This window comes from Larus michahellis, chromosome W, assembly GCF_964199755.1.
Source record: "Larus michahellis chromosome W, bLarMic1.1, whole genome shotgun sequence".
Lineage (NCBI taxonomy): Eukaryota > Metazoa > Chordata > Aves > Charadriiformes > Laridae > Larus > Larus michahellis.
In genome coordinates, this window is record NC_133929.1 from 8,566,844 (window position 1) to 8,585,743 (window position 18,900).

General features: G+C 41.2%; 1 protein-coding gene across 10 annotated transcripts in view; it reads left to right on the forward strand.

The window, feature by feature from the left end:
• Positions 1-18,900, forward strand: part of LOC141735420 (ceramide transfer protein-like) — a 123,239-nt gene that overhangs the window by 77,088 nt on the left and 27,251 nt on the right. For 8 of the 10 annotated variants that reach the window (XM_074568125.1, XM_074568128.1, XM_074568129.1 and 5 more), the window contains 5 exons: positions 2,622-2,779; positions 12,042-12,134; positions 13,583-13,669; positions 15,607-15,699; positions 16,308-16,382. In XM_074568125.1, the coding sequence (XP_074424226.1) occupies positions 2,622-2,779; positions 12,042-12,134; positions 13,583-13,669; positions 15,607-15,699; positions 16,308-16,382 (506 nt within the window). The remainder of the gene's footprint in view (positions 1-2,621; positions 2,780-12,041; positions 12,135-13,582; positions 13,670-15,606; positions 15,700-16,307; positions 16,383-18,900) is intronic. The other 2 variants (XM_074568126.1, XM_074568132.1) reach the window with 1 other exon arrangement.

An 18,900-nucleotide genomic window follows, 5' to 3' on the forward strand; every position in this document is an offset into this window, starting at 1 on the left:
ACACTCACCTGTAAGCAAGTCCACAGTTCTACTAACCCTATTTTATATATAAAAGTCTTCATTTTTGAGGACTGTTAAGTCAGAACAAACTTCAGAAAACTGAAAAAGCCTTCTTTAAAAAATGTGAAGTGAGAATTTAATTTCACTGCATGATTCGTTTTGAAAAAGATGTCTTTGTCAAACCTAGCATTTATAGAATGATGTAGGAGTTTCAGCTTAATTTACCTTTAAAACATTTCTTCATATCTATGTTCTTCTGGTGTATCCACTATATATACACATTAGTTATGCAGAATGTCAATGATTGATTGCCCAGCCCATCCCGAGCAGTGATCACAGATTCCTGCCCTCCGTCCAACCCCCATTTTTATACTGAGCATGACATCTATGGTATGGAATATCCCCTGGTCAGCTCGTTCTTTCTGTGCTCCCTCTCACCTTCTATGGGAAGCTGAAAAAGTCCTTGACTAATATAAATGTTACCTAGCAACAACTAAAACAATATGTGTTATCAACATTCCTCAACATTCTCATGCCAAATCCAAAACACAGCAGCTACTAGAAAGAAAATTAACTCTATCCTATCTGAAACCAGGACAGATGTTCAGGCTCTCCAAATAGAAAAAAAATATCCTGATAAATACTTCTAATGTGCTGAAGTTCAGCTGTTGCTGAGACAGGGCTTGAGGCTGTCTTCTGACATGTTCTAGGAAGACAAATGTCTCCTTTTATTAGGAGTGAATCAAAATACTCCCATCGACAGTAAGGAATATCTTGAGTGATCTTCTCTTTAAAGAAATAGGCCTTGCGCCTTTCTGAAACTAGTTTGGTTTTGTCCAGAATTATAATGGCTGAAAGGAACTATGGACACTGACTTTGAAATTACAAGCTCTGTATGTATCACTGCTACTTTGAGACTAGTCATTAAAGAATGACTTAGAATATATGATGACTGAAACTCTATGGAAGTATTAATGAGTTGTAGCTGAGGCCTAAAGATATCCAGGAACAAAAGCCGGTTTTTTTCCAGGAAATGAGGCTAGGTTGCTGCATCTCCCTTACAATCTACCATAGATTTATGAAATTATTTTATATTGTTGCAGCCAGCGGTAATTTCTTCAGTGCGTCTAGCATGTTGCATACTTAGGAGAAAAATCACATCTATAAGCAGCATAGCTGTGCTGGTAAGCCTGCACATGAACATGGTCTACACAAGCAGGACATATTATTAGTATAAACTGCTTTTTTTTCCATTAGTGAAGTGTGTTATTGGTGAAGCTCTTGTCTAATTTTCATTATTCAGTGAATCCACTGCATCACCTCCTTGCCATATTATACCAATTTCAGTCTTAGCCTCTTCTGTGTTCCCTCTGCAGCTGTTAGGGGGAGGGAGAGCTCATTATTGCTTCTGAAACAGATCGATCTTTCTTTCGCTCCTATCATCTTTACCTTTTAGGGAGTATTCTTGATTAACATGAAACAAAAATAAACTGTGTTCTATAATAGTATGTATGTTTATTGAGGTATTTGAAGTAGTGTGTGGTGTGTAAATGTATGTTTGAAAAAGTTTGATTCCTTCTGAAAGGAGGGTTTATAACACCTCCGGAGACTTAAACCATTGCTTAAGACCATGTGATGCTTGCTTTCTCTTCCTTAAGTGTAGATATTGTGCTCTACCATTAGAGAACAGCAATTGCATTTCTCTTCCCTCCAAGAACTGAGGCTGCTTGAAAGCTCTGCTTTACCCTTGCAGACAGATATTGGATAAACTTACACAAATATTTATTTGTACTCTTTAAACCATAACAGTGGCACACTGACACACTGAGAAAAGAAAGCAATATCCAACTGGGTGATAAGTCATTAACTTGCCCCATGGCATAGCAGGAGTTACTATAACTTGCTGAGCTCAGTCAGCTTCAACATGGGTGTTACTTCTGCTTTCTAATATTTACTGACATTAATGTGTAGTGTTTGATTTGTTATTCTGTCAACCTACATATGAATTTGACATAGAATAGGTACTTTTTTGTCACACATTTTAAGTGACTTGTTTAAATAGCCTTAGCAACAGATGGCCTAGTTGACAGCATGAAGTAGTTGTTGGAACTGCAAAACCCCACAGTACTTGGATAATTCAACACATTTGATACTTTTATATTATACCCTTTTTTATGTTGAAGTTTTTAAATCTATAGTTACCTGCTTAAAGCAACCTTGAAATTTTACCTTTTGGGTTTGATTGAATTTTGAAATTGTTCCTTTCTTAGTGCTGTATCAGATATGTTTTAAGGCTGTTCTCTGTTAATTAGGCCCCACTTCAAGCTGTCAAACTGCTATTGTTACAAAGTATTCCCACTCCCTCCACCTACATGATTTGCAGAGTGCAGAGTAATACAGCATTACAAGCAGACTTGAAATACAGTATAGAAAGATGAAGCTGAAGGGATGCGTTCCTCCTTACCCTGTGGATAGCTGAAAATTATTAGCGCTTTTGATTTTTATTTTTAAATTAACTTTCTATCCAGTCTAATTTCTTCAAACAGTTGTAATATAAAGCATACATGTAAAACGCTTGTTTGAGTTAAAGGCAGCTATCGGTAAATGATGTTTGTTTTTAGTGTTTCCACATGTGACACCCAAAGGAATTAATGGCATAGACTTTAAAGGAGAAGCTATAACTTTCAAGGCAACTACTGCTGGAATCCTTGCTACACTCTCTCATTGTATTGAACTCATGGTAAAACGTGAAGAAAGCTGGCAAAAAAGACTAGATAAGGTAAGATCATTTCCTTTTTACCTTTATTGAAAAAGTTGTTTCTTTAGCTTGAAATTGAAATTTCAAATTAGCTGTTTTTAACTTTTTTTATTCCAGGTATTGCTTTTAGGTTTATGTACAGCATTTATTAATTTTAGGTACTTTCATTATTTATTACTCCTATAAAATGTTAAAACCTCATCCTGACTGTTGGTGATCCAGTAACAGTATTCATCATATTCTTTCTTTTCCCAGCCCTTGTTCAGATAGTATTCCTATATTTTTATATCTATAAAGAACCTGATAGTATTCTACAGTAATAAGTGTATTGCTTGCAGCCCTCTAAAAGAGACCTAATTATCCATGCTTGCAAAATGATGTGCAAATCTCTGAAATGTTTTAATTGTGATAAGAGATGGTGACAGTACTGAGAAGAACCAGTTCTAACCTTAAAGGTCTAAGATATGATTATTTTACTTACCTTTATGAGATTGAAGAGATTAACAAGTCATGTTTTATACCAATTGGCTAATTTTTTTAGCGGTATGTGTGGTATTATAATATCTGTTATTCTTATGGCAGTGATAGTTCATGGTAAGCCTACTCAACCACTGTAGCAACTCAAAAGGAGCAGTGTCTTCTCTCTTCAGATGAGATGTGCTAGAAGCATGGCTAGGTTGTACTTCAGGCTTTGATTTCTAGAATCCTGCCATCACTGGCTGGTGTCCTGTACAGTCCTTTATCCGTTGTCTTGTTTTTAATTTAACATGTTTCCATATGGTGTATATTACACTTAAAAAATCTTACTCCATATGTGTTAGTGGTACACAATTCAAAGAATGAAGTCATTCAGACAAAATACATCCACGTTTGAATCCTGTCTCCTGGCTCTTTTTTGTCTGTATGTCAAAGGCCTGGTCCTATCTAACTGTATTGTGACTTCTGTCAGCACTTAATTTATTATTGCTTCATCTGGGTAGTTGGAGAAATTATAGCAGACCTAAGACTTGAAGCTTGTTAATAGGATCCATAGGACCTCAAGAGGTCTCTAGTCCAACCTCCTGCTTAAAGGAAGTATAGTTTGAGATCAGACTGGGTTGCTCAGGGCTTTATCAAGTCTAGTTTCAAGTCTCCAAGGCTGGAGACCACACAGCTGTTCTGGGCTGCCTGTTCTGCTGCTCAACTGCTGTTATAGTAAACAAGTCTTTCATTATATCCAGTTGGAGTAGCTCTTATTCCAGTATCTGCCTATTGTTTTACATCTTCCTACTATAGACTGCTGTGAAGAGCCTGGCTCAGTTTCTTGATGACCTCCTCGGAGGTATTGGAAGGCTACTGTTAAGTCCCCCCACAAAAGCCTTCTCTTCTCTGGGCTGAGCAAGCACAGTTCACTCTTGCTGATCAGACTTTGCTTAGAACACAGATGAAGTGAATTTTTCTTGTCAGTAGATTAGTATATGTTATTACAGAATAATATGTTAATATAGAATTTGAATTGGTTTAGATTAGTTATTTGTCACGTTTTTCTTCTTCTGTGGACTAACTTTAAAGCACTTGTTTTTAGCTGGAAGCAATTAACAAATTCAAACCTAAATTTCACTTTGAGACTTGTGTGACTGATACCTCATACAGCAACATAACACCTCATACAGCATGAGTAAATAGATTTTAAAGGGGGTCACAAGCTTATTTGGACTTGGTTTCCCAGAAATTAAAATGGCAAAAGCTTCTAAAAACTTGGAGATTTTAAGTTTCTCTGCTTTAGTAGACCTGCAACTTTGTCACGCTTGTCCGTGAAATTTTCTGGGGTTTACAGCACGCTCATGGTGAAGTACTGCAATTCTAATATAAAATAACCTTTTTTTTATTTGGATTCCTCTAATTGCTAGCCTTTTAGAAGAGGAGATTTTGATTGAATTAAATAATATAGAATCGTGGTGGGTTAACCTTGACTAACAGCTAAATGCCCACCCAGCTGTTCACTTACCACTCCATCCAGCAGGACTGGGGGGAAAAATAGGATGAGAAAGCTCATGGGCCAAGAGAAAGATGGAGATTGCTTACCAGTTCTTGTCATGGCAGAACAGTCTCAACTTGGGGAAAATCAATTTGTCGCTGATTAAAATAGGTACAGTTAGTGGGAAACAAAAAGACAAACACTAAAACAGCTTTCTTTCCCCATTTCCCAGTCTCAACTTCACTCTTTCACTGCAGGCCTGCTAGCCCCAAGCAGTGCAGAGTAGGGGTGGGGGGTAGGGAATGGGGGTTTGAGGTTGGTCCAAAACACTTAGTCTTTGCCACTCCTTCCCCCTCACACTTTTTCCCTGCTCCACTGCAGGTCCTTTCCAGGGCTGCAGTCTTCTGGGAAAAATCTGCTCCAGTGGGGGTCCTCCATGGAACGTAGTTCCTTCAAGAAATGTCCCTCTGCTCCAGCATGGGGTCCCTCCATGGGCTGCAGCGTGGATATGTTTGCTGCCCTGGAGCTGCTTCTCCTCTGGGCTAGGCATTCCCTCTGTTTCTCACTTTTTGTTCACCTTCCTCTCTCCCTGGGGTGTTTATTGCTCTTAAATACATTTTCACAGAGGTGCCATGCATGTGGCAGATGGATTCAGCTCTGTCCTGTGGTGGGTCTGTTTTAGAGTTGGCTGGAACCAGCTGTGTCTGACACGGGGCAGCCCCTGGCCTCTTCCCACAGAGGGCACTCCTGCAGCCCCCCACAACCAACACCTTGACACCTACACTCTGCACAAGAATTTAAAGACAGCAGTTGACTGTACTCAGACCTTTGCTAAAGCTATTTATTCCACTTCAGTCGTAGCACTTCTTTTGTTTTGTTTTTTTACCTTCTTGTTTTAGTGGCTAAACATGGCTCTCAAAGTCTCTTCTATAACTATGGGCCTGAGCAAAAAAAACATTGCTCTGTCATCTGATAAATAGATGTAGGAGGAGAATGATGTTGATCTCTGTACTCTTGGTTTTCTTGGATAGATGCTTACGCTGCTCTGAAAAAGAAGTAAATATTGGGAGATGATAAAGTTCAGAATATCTCCTCTGAGAGATTAGAGGGGGAAAATATATGAAATTGGGCAGCCGTTTGTGTTTGTTCTAGCTGGGAGGGTTTTAAAGCTCTTGTAAGTCTGTCCAGTGCCTGTAAAAGACCATCTAGAAGAAATGAAAGGTGCGGCGTCAAGTTTGTCCTTTGTATATCAGCAAATTCACTCCTCAGGCTTTGTTCTGTGCAGGTTTGTCACAGGAAGAACAGGATCTCTGTCAGTGGCTAAAAGCAATTAGTGTTTTACAAATAGTGTAAATACCGTTGTAATCCAACTTACTCTCCTTCCCTCTCCAGCCTCCTCACTCCACTAACTTGAGAACCACGTTTTACTTGACAGCAAAACACAAATGTGATTAGTGAGAGTCCTGCTACTTCACAAAACTATACAGTCTCCATCTTGTAGAGGGCCAGTTTAGCCTAAAGATGCAAGAGAGGTTTATGTCTTCCGAACTTGAATAAAATATATTTCAAAATTATATCTGTCCTTAAATATTTTTAATATTAAAAAGGTCAAGTTCATCAGAACTTGTTGAAGCTCAGTACAATTTGACTTGAGATGAGTACAGTGTTATGAAGCGAGTATCTTTCTCTAGAAACCCTGTTTTTTAAATAAATCAAAGACTTTTAAGTTACATTCTGAAAGTTGGAAACTTTATTTTTAAACCTTTGAAAGCAAGAAATCATTAAAAACGCATCTTTTAATTTTAAAGACTTAAAATAGTGCTCATAGTGATTGTAATTTTAGAATTCTATATTTAGTTTTCTTTCTGTTACCAAAGCACTCAGATGGCCAGAATAAAATTAATACAGAAGCACGTAATGGTGATTGTAGTTACGGCTTTGCTTTTGACCTTTTATTCTTATCTGTTAAGATCTTGAGCTTGACTTTTTATTTTTCCAGTGCAGTATATTTTTCAGTATGAGCCTCTCGAATGTATTTTTAAAATAGACTTTTTTAAAGAAAATGGATAAACAGGGAAATGATTTACTCTCTAGTATTTTTTCCATTGTTTTATTTGCAAAAAAATCCTTGTGATGATGCTTTTCTTGTCTTGACTACAGCAACATTTTTCTATTCTTGTTTCCTTTAGTCTTAATAATTGGCATTAATGTGCAAACTTATCTTCTGAATGTTAAATTTTACTTTAAGATTAACATGTTTGGGTAGTTTATTCTGTTCACCTTTCACAATTGTAACTTAAATGTCTCATTAAATTTTACAGAGTTTTAATACACCAGTAATTTTTCTGCTGTGCAATCAAACAACTTCCTAATTTCTGCCTTATTTAATGTTTTTGCCAATAGAAGCTGGTAGATTTAGAGAGTTGTCTTTTGACAGGTGTGAATTATCACTAATTTGCAGATTGAAGTACACAAAGCGTGGGTACTTGGGGGGGAATTGGTTTTTTGGGAGTTTTTTTGTGTTTTGTTTTTCATTCCAAGTGTTCTGGTGAAACTTCTATGCTTTCTCACAATGACTTACACTCAAGTCATGCTTTCTGCATCTCCAGGACTTTCCAGTTACTTTCAAAATAGGTAAACTTGCAATGTTTTGTGAAACGTAAGTGTTAGCAGTTATTGCCTGTTTGTGATAGTTTCAGGAAGGGAAAAGCCTACATTCACAGATAAAGGCAATACTGTCTTGATTTAAGTGTTGCTTTTTTCCTAAGAATTTTCCTGTGGAAAACTATACTTCTTTGTTTTGTATCAAAGCTGTTTCTTTATTTTTCAAACTTTTCTTTAGAAACTGGAAAGTATGTGTTCCAGAATGAACATTACCACCAAATTCCCAGTTGGTAAACTCAGCCTTTCAGTGTTGTTAAGGGTTTTCCACTGAATCATTAAAGTTCAAATTGGGTTGCTGAATAATTATACTCATATCTGCAATAAGTAGCATGTGGTGTCCAGTTGTCAAAAGGGAACAGAGAAACATCTTATGTACTAAAGCTGAATTCTGCAAGAATTTCAGAAGTGTTTATAGCTTTTTCTCTGGGAATATCTGTCAGTATGTAGAATTTGCAGAGGAAATACTAGGCTTAATCTGATTCCAGTATTACTGCTTCTTTATTAAAAATATACAGAATCACAGAATGACAGGGGTTAGAAGGGACCTCTGGAGATCATCTAGTCCAACCCCCTGCCAGAGCAGGGTCACCTAGAGCAGGTTGCACAAGAATGCGTCCAGGTGGGTTTTGAATGTCTCCAGAGTTGGAGACTCCACCACCTCTCTGGGCAGCCTGTTCCAGTGCTCTGCCACCCTCAAAGTAAAGAAGTTCCTCCTCATGTTTAGGCGGAACCTCCTATGCTCAAGTTTGTGCCGGTTACCTCTTGTCCTGTCCACTGAAAAGAGCCTGTCCCCATCCTCCTGACACCCACCCTTTAAGTATTTATAAGCATTGATAAGATTCTCCCCTCAGCCGTCTTTTTTCCAGACTGAAAAGACCCAAATCCCTCAGCCTTTCTTCATAAGAGAGGAGTTCCAGTCCCCTAATCATCTTGGTAGCTCTCTGCTGCACCCTCTCCAGCAGTTCCCTGTCCCTCTTGAACCGGGGAGCCCAGAACTGGACACAGTACTCCAGGTGTGGTCTCACCAGGGCAGAGTAGAGGGGGAGGATGACCTCCCTCGACCTGCTAGCCACACTCTTCTTGATGCACCCCAGGATGCCATTGGCCTTCTTGGCCACAAGGGCACATTGCTGGCTCATGGTCATCCTGGTGTCCACCAGGGCTCCCAGGTCTCTTTCCACAGAGCTGCTCTCCAGCAGGTCAGCCCCCAACCTGTACTGGTGCAGGGGGTTATTCCTCCCCAGGTGCAGCACCCTGCACTTGCCCTTGTTGAATTTCATTAGTTTCTCTCTGTCCAATTCTCCAGCCTGTCTAGATTCTCTCTGTATGGCGGCACAGCCTTCTGGTGTGTCAGCCACCCCTCCCAGCTTTGTGTCATCAGCAAACTTGCTGAGGGCACACTCTATCCCTTCATCCAGGTCATTGATGAATATATTGAAGAGGACTGGACCCAGTACTGACTCCTGGGGAACACCACTCGTCACTGACCTCCAACTAGACTCTGTGCCCCTAATCACGACCCTCTGAGCTCTGTTTTTCAACCAGTTTTCAATCCACCTCCACTGTCCATTCATCTAGCCCAGTCTTCCTAAGCTTCCCTATGAGGATGCTGTGGGAGACCGTGTCAAATGCCTTGCTGAAGTCAAGGTAGACCACATCCACTGCCCTCCCCTCAATCTCTCCATCCAGTCATGCCATCATAGAAGGCTAGCAGATTAGTCAGGCATGATTTCCCCTTGGTGACTCTGTGTTGCCTACTTCTGATAGCTTTCTTTTCCTCCACATGCCTCGAGATGACGCCCAGAACGAGCTGTTCCAGGCATGGAGGTGAGGCTGACTGGCTCGTAGTTCCCCGGGTCCTCCTTCTTGCCCTTTTAGAAGGCTGGAGTGACATTGGCTTTCCTCCAGTCCTCAGGCACCTCGCCTGTTCTCCAGGACCTTTCAAAGATGATGGAGAGTGGCCCAGCAATGACTTCCGCCAGCTCCCTCAGCACTCTTGGGTGCATCCCATCAGGACCCATGGACTTGTGGTTATCCAGTTGACTTAATTGATCTCTCACTTGATCCTCCTCAACCAAGGAGAAGTCTTCCTTTGTCCAGACTTTCCCTGTTACTTTCTCCAAAGTCTGGGATTCCTGAGGGCTGGGCTGAGCAGTAAAGACCGAAGCAAAGAAGGCATTCAGTAACTCCACCTTCTCCGCATCCTCCGTCACCATGGATCCTGTCTCATTCAACAGTGGGTCCACATTTTCTCTGGTCTTCCTTTTGCCTCCAATATACTTGTAGAAGCCCTTCCTGTTGACCTTGACATCCCTAGCCAGGTTTAATTCCAAGGAGGCCTTGGCTTTCCTCGTTTCATCCCTGCTTACTCTGACAGCATTCTTGTAATCTTCCCAAGGGGTCAGTCCCTTCTTCCACGTGCTGTAAACGTCCTTCTTCCACTTGAGCTTTTTCAGAAGCTCCCTGCTCAACCATGCAGGTCTCCTGCGTCCCTTGCCCAATTTCTTTCTCTTAGGGATGCACCGATCCTGAGCTTGGAGGAAGTGGTCTTTGAATACCAACCAGCTCTCTTGAGCCCCCTTGCCTTCCAGAGCCCTAGCCCACGGGATCTCTCCAAGCAGTTTCTCGAAGAGGTTAAAGTTAGTCCTCCTGAAATCCAAGGTTGCAATCCTACTTGTTGTTTTGTGAATACTGCCCATGATCCTGAACTCTATCATTTCATGATCACTGCAGCCTAGGGTGCCCCCAACCTTCATGTCCTCCACCAGTCCCTCTTTGTCAGTACTAGGTCCAGTAGTACACCTCTCCTTGTTGCCTCCTGCACCACTTGTGTCAGAAAGTTGTCATCAATGCACTGGAGGAGCCTCCTGGACTGTGCATGCCTGGCTGTGGGGTCTTCCCAGCAGATATCAGGGTGATTGAAGTCCCCCATGAGAACCAAGGCCTGTGACTGTGAGGCTACCTTCAGCTGTCTGTAGAAAGCCTCATCAGCTTCCCCATCCTGATCAGGTAGCCTGTAATAAACACCCACAACAATGTCCCTCATATATCCTTACCCATAAGCTCTCAACTCTCTCTTCATCCGCCCCCAGGGAGAGCTCAATGCATTCTAGATGCTCTCTCACATAAAGAGCAACTCCACCACCTCACCTCGCTGGCCTGTCTTTTCTGACAAGGACATAGCCGTCCATGACAGCATTCCAGCCATGTGAGCTGTCCCACCACGTCTTAGTAATTGCAATGAGATCGTGGCCCTGCAACCGCACACAGATCTCCAGCTCTTCCTGCTTATTCCCCATGCTGCGTGCATTGGTGTATAAGCATTTCAGAGAGGGAGTTGTGCGTGTAGTTTTCACCCTTGAGGGGTGGTAGGCCTTCTGGCTCTCAAAAATACTAGCACACTGCCCCACAAGTGCTGAGCTACTATACCCAGGCACCTCACTGGCAAGCCCAGTAGCATCCCCACCCCGCTTCAAATCTAGTTTAAAGCACTCTCAATGAGCCCTGATAACTCTTGTCCTAGAACCCTTTTCCCCCTGCAAGATAAGCTATTCCTGCCTGTTACCAGCAGGCCTGGTGTCTTGTAAATCAGGCCATGGTCAAAGAACCCAAAGTCCTGCAGGTAGCACTAGGCTTGGAGCCTTTGACCAGCCATCCCAAGATCCTGAAATCTCTCTTCATTGCCCTCGGACTTCTTCTCACTACTTCATCACTGCCTACCTGAAAGATCAAAAGGGGGTAATGGTCTGAGGGCCGTACCAGGGAAGGAAGCATCCTCTTCACGTCCTTGACCCGGGCCCCAGGGAGGCAGCAGACCTCCCTATGTAGCGGGTCCGGTCTGCATATTGGGCCTTCTGCTCCCTTCAGTAGGGAGTCACCTATGACAATGACCCGTCTTTTGTTTTTTACCATAGAGGTTTTGATGTGGGGGGTGGTCCAACTAGACCTTGCTGACACCTCTAAGGTGGAAGAACTATCATGCTTATCATTGTCCAGTTTCCCTTGCAGAGCACTGTACCTGTTATGCAATGGCATCTGGGAAGGTGGGGTAGTCGCTGGGCAGTTGCAACTGCAGCGCCTGTTGTGCCAGGCAGGAACTTCTTGCCTTAACATTATTAGTGGCTCTAGTACAGTCACACACGTATTATGGGAGAATGATGTTGAGTTGTTAGTCTCTGCATGGAGTTCACAAAATGATTCATGTGGATCCTACGCCAGCTAATTATAGATACAAGCTTATATGCTTTGATTCACTAGTATCTCACCCTATTCAACAAGTTAGCTTTCTACCAGTCTTACTTTTCACCCTTTGTTATCACTGCCCAAGCATCTGTGTCAAGGAGTTTATATAAAACTGTCAGATACCAAGTCTGACCCTCAACAAACTGTGAATAGCTATGCTTAAACTAGATACCAGATTTTGCTTGGTGATCTAGTTTCTTTCACATGACTTAAAGAAGGTATGCTCAAGGTAGCTAGCTCCCCAAGTTTTGTATTATATATGCCCGTATATGGGCATGCATTCATATAAAATCAGAAAATCAGCAGATTTGCAGTTGTTACTTGGGAGAAACCCCTATACCAGTCATTCCATTTATTGGCATGCTGACTGTTATCAGCTGATTCATTTTTGCTGCATTAAATGATCATGTAATTTTACAGGAGATAGAGAAAAGGAGAAGAATAGAAGAAGCATACAAAAATGCTGTGACAGAACTGAAGAAAAAGTCCCACTTTGGAGGGCCAGACTACGAGGTACAAATTCTGCTTTTGAAATCTTTAAAAATGCTAATGCTTTTAAAGATTGGTTTGTTTCACAAAGGAGTGTGTGTGTGTAAATCAAGGTCTTTAGCTGTGCAGATGTGTTCATGCCACTTTTCTTTTTCTGAAACTGAATGAAGAATCTAAATCCTTAATTTTTTGAGAATAAAAGTCTGTCTTCACCTCAGGTTTCCTTATTCTGCTTTCGTCTAAGTATTTTGCTTACAGATATTTCTGCTGACTTCTTTATTATTTTTCTTGTACATTTGATACTGCTCATATGCAAGTTTTGTACTCTTACTTTTTAATGAATCAGCAGTATAGATATGTAATGCAAATATGAAAAACTCTGACTGCAGAGGCAGTCCTAGAATCTGAAGTTTACCTTGAATTGATTTTTAACTTGTCACCGCCACTTGAAACGTGTTGATAAATTCAATGATTTTAGGTTCTGCTTCATCTGTTAAATTGCATGTTTTAGCAGCTTCCTCCTCAGTTTAGTTATTTAGTCAAATTCTAAGGCTTTTAAACTGCCTTCTGAAGAATAATGTAAGCTAATGCACCTATAATGCAGTTTGCATAATTTTTAAGAACTTGACCCTTTCATTTACATTAATCAAGCAGGTTTCTGCTTGCGAATCATGGCATGAGAAATAGTACTAATATGTTGGGAAATTTAAAAGATACTTGAGCTTAGATTCTCCATTACGACTGAGGCACTGTAAAAGAAAAAGGTGGATAAGAAGTTGGATTTTGTCTGCCTGGTTATGAACCCAGCTGCTTCTCACAGATATCCCTGTTGTAAAGTAGGTTTTTGAATTTTGCTGAACCAGTTTGTTTTACAATACAATAAAAGCAGTAATCCTAGTTTTCTTAAATTACTATTTTACTTTACTTAGTGGACACAAGTTTTTAATAGTTGACTCAACTCTACCTGCTGTTTATTGTTAAACTCTTATTTCCAAGAATTTTCAATAGTGATCCCCAGGATTTTGTCTTGTCTTGTTGTGCTTTGAGCACATATCTGAAATCTACCCTAAGGCACTGGAATACTTGGAAGGAGTATATACATAATTATGTTAATATGTTTACTTTACTGACACACTGTAAACATTTTTAAGAGAACAGATATGTTAATTAAAACCTAAATCTGATGTCAAAGCATATTGACACTGTTACTCAGTCTTCAGTTTCTTCAGTTTTTTTGCTTATTTATAGAACTACCCCTAAATTGCAGTTAAAGGAAATAACTTCCTTTAACAAGTAGGGTTTTCAGATGAATTGTAATCTAAGAATATTGGTGAAAATATTTGAGGTCTATGGAAGAAATTTCCTTCTGTCAGTTATATGCATAACATATAAATATCTGTTTCTAATATTAAACTTAAGCGGAGCTCTTGTGCCTCCAAAATTTTGAACTAGTTTTGTTTCTTATGCTCTAGGAGGGTCCTAATAGTCTGATTAACGAAGAAGAATTCTTTGATGCTGTTGAAGCTGCTCTTGATAGACAGGATAAAATGGAAGAACAGGTATTGATACTTGAAAAATATGTTAATGATGGGCACTTCGTGGAAGACTTTTGTGACTTAGTCCTGGGGTGCATCTCCTGAAACTAGATATTTTATACTGACACTTATAAGTGGAATTCACTACTTAATATTTGTACAGTTAAATATCATTGCTTAACACTAATTTTGAGAAAGTGACTTCACAGTTTGCATAGAAAAGGATAGTATAAGTGTTAAGCTAATTGAACATCTCTGGTTTCTAATTCCTAAATAAGCATATTAGTCCTGTATAAAACTTATCTTTATATGTAACTGATGCCTTGTGTAAATGAGAATATCAAATACTGCAGCTATTTTTCAAAACCTAATTATTGCTCTGAAGTTTCTTTTGGCTGTAGCGGTATGTGAAATAGGCAAGACGTAGTTCTGTTGGTGTTTGTTTTTATTTAAAAATTGTGTAGGCTCTGGCTGTTTCTCTAACTCATTTCTTGAATACACTTCAGTGACAAGGATCAAAAAGGGATAAAATGCATGCGATGAAATATATAGAATATGAGAATATAGTAATGTATAAAATGAGAGGGAATAACAAAGTGGTGCCTCCTTTAACGTCTTTATTGATGACCTTGATAAGGACATAGAGTGTATCATCAGCAAGTTTGCAGATGACACCAAGCTAAGCGGGAGTGTTGATCTGCATGAGGATAGGGAGGCTCTACAGAGAGACTTGGATAGATTGGACCGATGGGCCAATGCTAATGGAATGAGCTTCAACAAGGCCAAGTGCCGGGTCCTGCACTTGGGCCGCAACAACCCCATGCATGGCTACAGGCTTGGGGCAGTGTGGCTGGAGAGCTGCCTGGCAGAAAAGGACCTGGGGGTTCAATTGACAAGCGGCTGAACATGAGCCAGCAGTGTGCCCAGGTGGCCAAGAGGGCCAATGGCATCCTGGCTTGTATTAGAAATAGTGTGACCAGCAGAAGGAGGGAGGTGATTGTCCCCCTGTACTCAGCACTGGTGAGGCCACACCTTGAGTATTGTGTCCAGTTCTGGGCACCTCAACACGAGAGAGATATCGAGGTGCTGGAGCGAGGGCAGAGGAGGGCAACGAAGCTGGTGAAGGGCCTGCAGAATAAATCTTATGAGGAGCGATTGAAGGAGCTGGGACTGTTTAGTTTGAGGAAGAGGAGGCTGAGGGGAGACCTCATCGCTCTCTACAACTACTTGAAAGGACATTGTAGAGAGGTTGGTGCTGGTCTCTTCTCACAGGTAATTAGCGATAGAACAAGAGGGAATGGCTTCAAGCTGCAGCAGGGTAGGTTTAGGCTGGACATCAGGAAAAAATTCTTCCCAGAAAGAGTGGTTAGACACTGGAATAGGCTGCCCAGGGAGGTGGTGGAGTCACCATCCCTGGATGTGTTTAAGAGTCGTTTAGATGTGGTGTTAAGGGATATGGTGTAAGGGAGAACTTTGTAGAGTGGAGATGATGGTTGGACTCGATGATCCCAAGGGTCTTTTCCAACCTGAATGATTCTATGATTCTATTCTATGATTCCTTTGTCTTAAAAGGTTTTAGGCTTATGAATATGGTGAATACAATGACTTGGTTAAGAATTATAAGACTTTCTAGTGGACGTACAGTACCCAACAGAGTTTATCTATGTTGGGGTCTCTTAGCGGAAAGTAAAAGTTTTGAGTGACTGTTGTACTACTACATGGATGCAACATCCTTAATGCTGCCAATCTATTTTGCTTAACCTGGAAATACACCTTGAAGTGTAGATGAATGGGTAATTCAGTCTTCAGGCCCATTCACTTCCTGACAACTCCAGCAGGATGACAACTTCATGTCTGTCATTCAGCATTAGTTGTTGTAGCCACTATATAGATTGAGGATGCCTCACTCTGTTTCATAGAGTAGCAGCTGACTACCAATAATTGAACTTATTTTGTTACAGTCCCAAAGTGAAAAGGTCAGATTACACTGGCCAACATCCTTACCTTCTGGAGATGCATATTCTGCTGTGGGGACTCATAGATTTGTCCAAAAGGTAAGATATTTCTCATGATCTCCTCTGAATAATGGGCTGAGTTATATTTCTATATTATATTTTATATGGATAGGTAAGATTGATTATTTTTTTTATTATTTTATTATTTTTTAGGCGTTTCTAGTATAACTTTCAATGGTTTATTCATTTTCAATTGAAGTAGCTGGAACTGGAGAAGGACTGTTTTCTGTCTTGGCTCAAAAAAATACTGATTTCAGTATCTATTTCGGCTATTCTTTGCTTGTATCAAGCTTGTCAGTTAGAGATTATATTAAAGGAAAAAAAATCACAACTCGCTAACCTCAGTGTTTTTAAGATACCTTCATCAAAATTAATTTAATTGATTTAAAAAAAAAATTAAAAATTCCGGTCTCTTGCATTAGGATCAGTTGACTTTTTTTAGTGTTACTGGAAACACTATGCTCTTCTTAGGGCTACACTGGGAGCATAATACATAATAGGTGCATGAAATTAGCATTCACTGCTGTGCTTGCTGCTTATGGTGCTTTTGTTTTCCTTTTCTTCATTATCTTGTGCTTGCAAGTTGGTACCAAATGCTCTGTTCTGCCTTTGTTCTGATTCCTTGGTTTTTTCTTTGTCTCTGGTAGCCCTATAGTCGCTCTTCCTCCATGTCTTCCATTGATCTAGTCAGTGCCTCTGATGTTCACAGATTCAGCGCCCAGGTACTGTATTAACGTGTAGAGTGGGGGTTGCATATCTTTGCTGTATTTCATCATCTTCTCTAGAACATGGGGGTTTTGTTACATAAATCACTGCTTGCTTTAAACTAGTATGTTGAGACAAAAAAAAGAGTTCTCTGTTGCTATACTAAGTAGTTATCTTCTTACATTCTGCTTGCATGTATATCACTTGTGCAGAGGCCCAAATCTTGTGAAACTGTTGGATTGATTTCAGCATCTTTAATAAAAATGCCTACAACTTGAAAATTTTTCATTTCTGATTATAATAAAAGTAATAAAATAACACTTGTTTTGTGTGGGCTAGAGATGGTCTTTGCTTCAAATTAGTTTTTCTTGCTTTTAAATCAAAGGTTTAATTTTGTCTTTAAAATTTGTTTGTCACTTGTAATAACATTAGGATTCTAAATGTTAAGGTTCTCTATTACAATTTTTTACCTCTACAACTAGTTTTATTACTGAAAGGTCATAAAGTATGTTGTTAACAAACAAGACTGTGGGTATGAGAATTTTTACTGAAGAGTTCCAATATATTCAATTATCCTTCAAAAAAATGTCTGACATCCTGAATATGTGAATGTAGTCTGTCATGGTTAAGCCCCACCCCCACCACGGGGGGAGAATCAGAAGAAAAAGGCAAAACTTGTGGGTTGAGACAAAGGCAGTTTAACAGAACAGCAAAGGGAACAAGAAAACAACAATAACACAGATAGAGGAATGTACAAACACAATTATGGTACCACTGCTCACCGACCAGACCTGGGATGCCCCAGCCTGCTCCAGTGACTTCCTGCCCCCCCCCCCCAGCGGCTACAGACTGGGCATAGCTCCAGTGGCTACAGACTGGGCATGGCTCACATGGGATGGAATACCCATGTCCCCTGCCAGAGCCTGGGGAGAATTAACCCTATCCCCACCAGAAACAGGACATTATCCACTCCTTATTCCATACCATCTTTGCCATGCCCAGATCTTACAGGTTCCAATGAATTGCCACCACTCTCCCCTGTCTTTGATATATATGTACATATGTATTCATACAGATATAATGCCCTTTGTCTATGGGCCCTCCCTCTAAAATGTCCGTTGAGTTCCTCTAATCCATGACTTAGGGCTCCATCTGTTAGAACAGTCTCTCAGGGCAGGCGAGATGGTGTGTGGTTCTGGACTGGTGCATGCTGTATTTTCGAAGCTTGCAGCTGATGTATGCGGTGTGTCTCATGCCCACTGTCCATGGGTTGAAGATGTCGATCTCAATGAATTTGCTGGGTGCCAGCTGCTGAGGTCAGTTCTGATCCCATCACCGCTGCACCTTACTCGGTTTTTCATCAAAGTCCATCTGTCATTAGTTTGGGTGATTCTTACTGTAGTACAACTGAGCAATTATAGTAATGAGGACATACAGTGGCAGGGTTACTTAGCAATTAACATCATACCATTTGATTCATTGGCTATTCTTGCCCAAAATCAGATCCCCATGAGGTACACATTGGACTTCCCCATCCTTCTGCACCGCCCACCAAGTGCACCCAGGTCCTTGGGCAAAAGCAATCCCACGGATGGGTTTGCCTTTGCCTGAGGCAGGACTAACCCAGACTGTCTTCCCTGACATATTCTTCATGTGCACTACGGGGACTTTATCCCCTTCTGCAGTACGTGGAAGTTTTGATTGGGCAGGGCCAGCCTGATTGGTAGATCCCCTGGTGTTAACTAGCCAGGTAGCTTTTGCTAGATGTGCATCCCAATGTTTGAAGGTCCCACCATCCATTGCTCTCAGTGTAGTTTTTAACAGTCCACAGGACTTGCTTTTCAAGGCCCAGGATAGCGTTCCGGGCAGTGGCATGGGGCACAGCATATGTTTCCAGCCATCCACTGGTTGCTTCCACCATTGTGAGCACATGGCGCTTGCCTTGACGGGTCTGTGGCGGTGTGATATAATCAATCTGCCAGGCCTCCCCATATTTATATTTCAGCCATCATCCTCCATACCAAAGAGGCTTCAAACGCTTGGCTTGATTGACTGCAGCACGTGTCTCGCATTCATGGATGCCCTGTGCAATAGTGTCCATGGTCAAGTCCACCCCTCGGTCACGAGCCCATCTATATGTCGCATCTCTCCCTTGATGGCCTGAGGTGTCATGGGCCCATTGGGCTACGAACAATTCACCCCTATGTTGCCAGTCCAGATCCACCTGAGCCACTTCAATCCTAGCAGCCCGATCCACCTGCTGGTTGTTCTGATATTCCTCTGTGGCCCAACCCCTGGGTACATGGGCATCTACGTGACATACCTTCACAACCAGATTCTCTATCCGGGCAGCAATATCTTGCCATAGTTCAGCAGCCCAGATGGGTTTGCCCCTGCGCTGCCAGTTGCCCTGCTTCCACTGCTGTAGCCACCCCCACAGAGCATTTGCCACCATCCATGAGTCAGTATAAAGTACTGGCCATTTTTCTCGCTCAGCAATGTCCAAAGCCAGCTGAATGGCTTTCACCTCTGCAA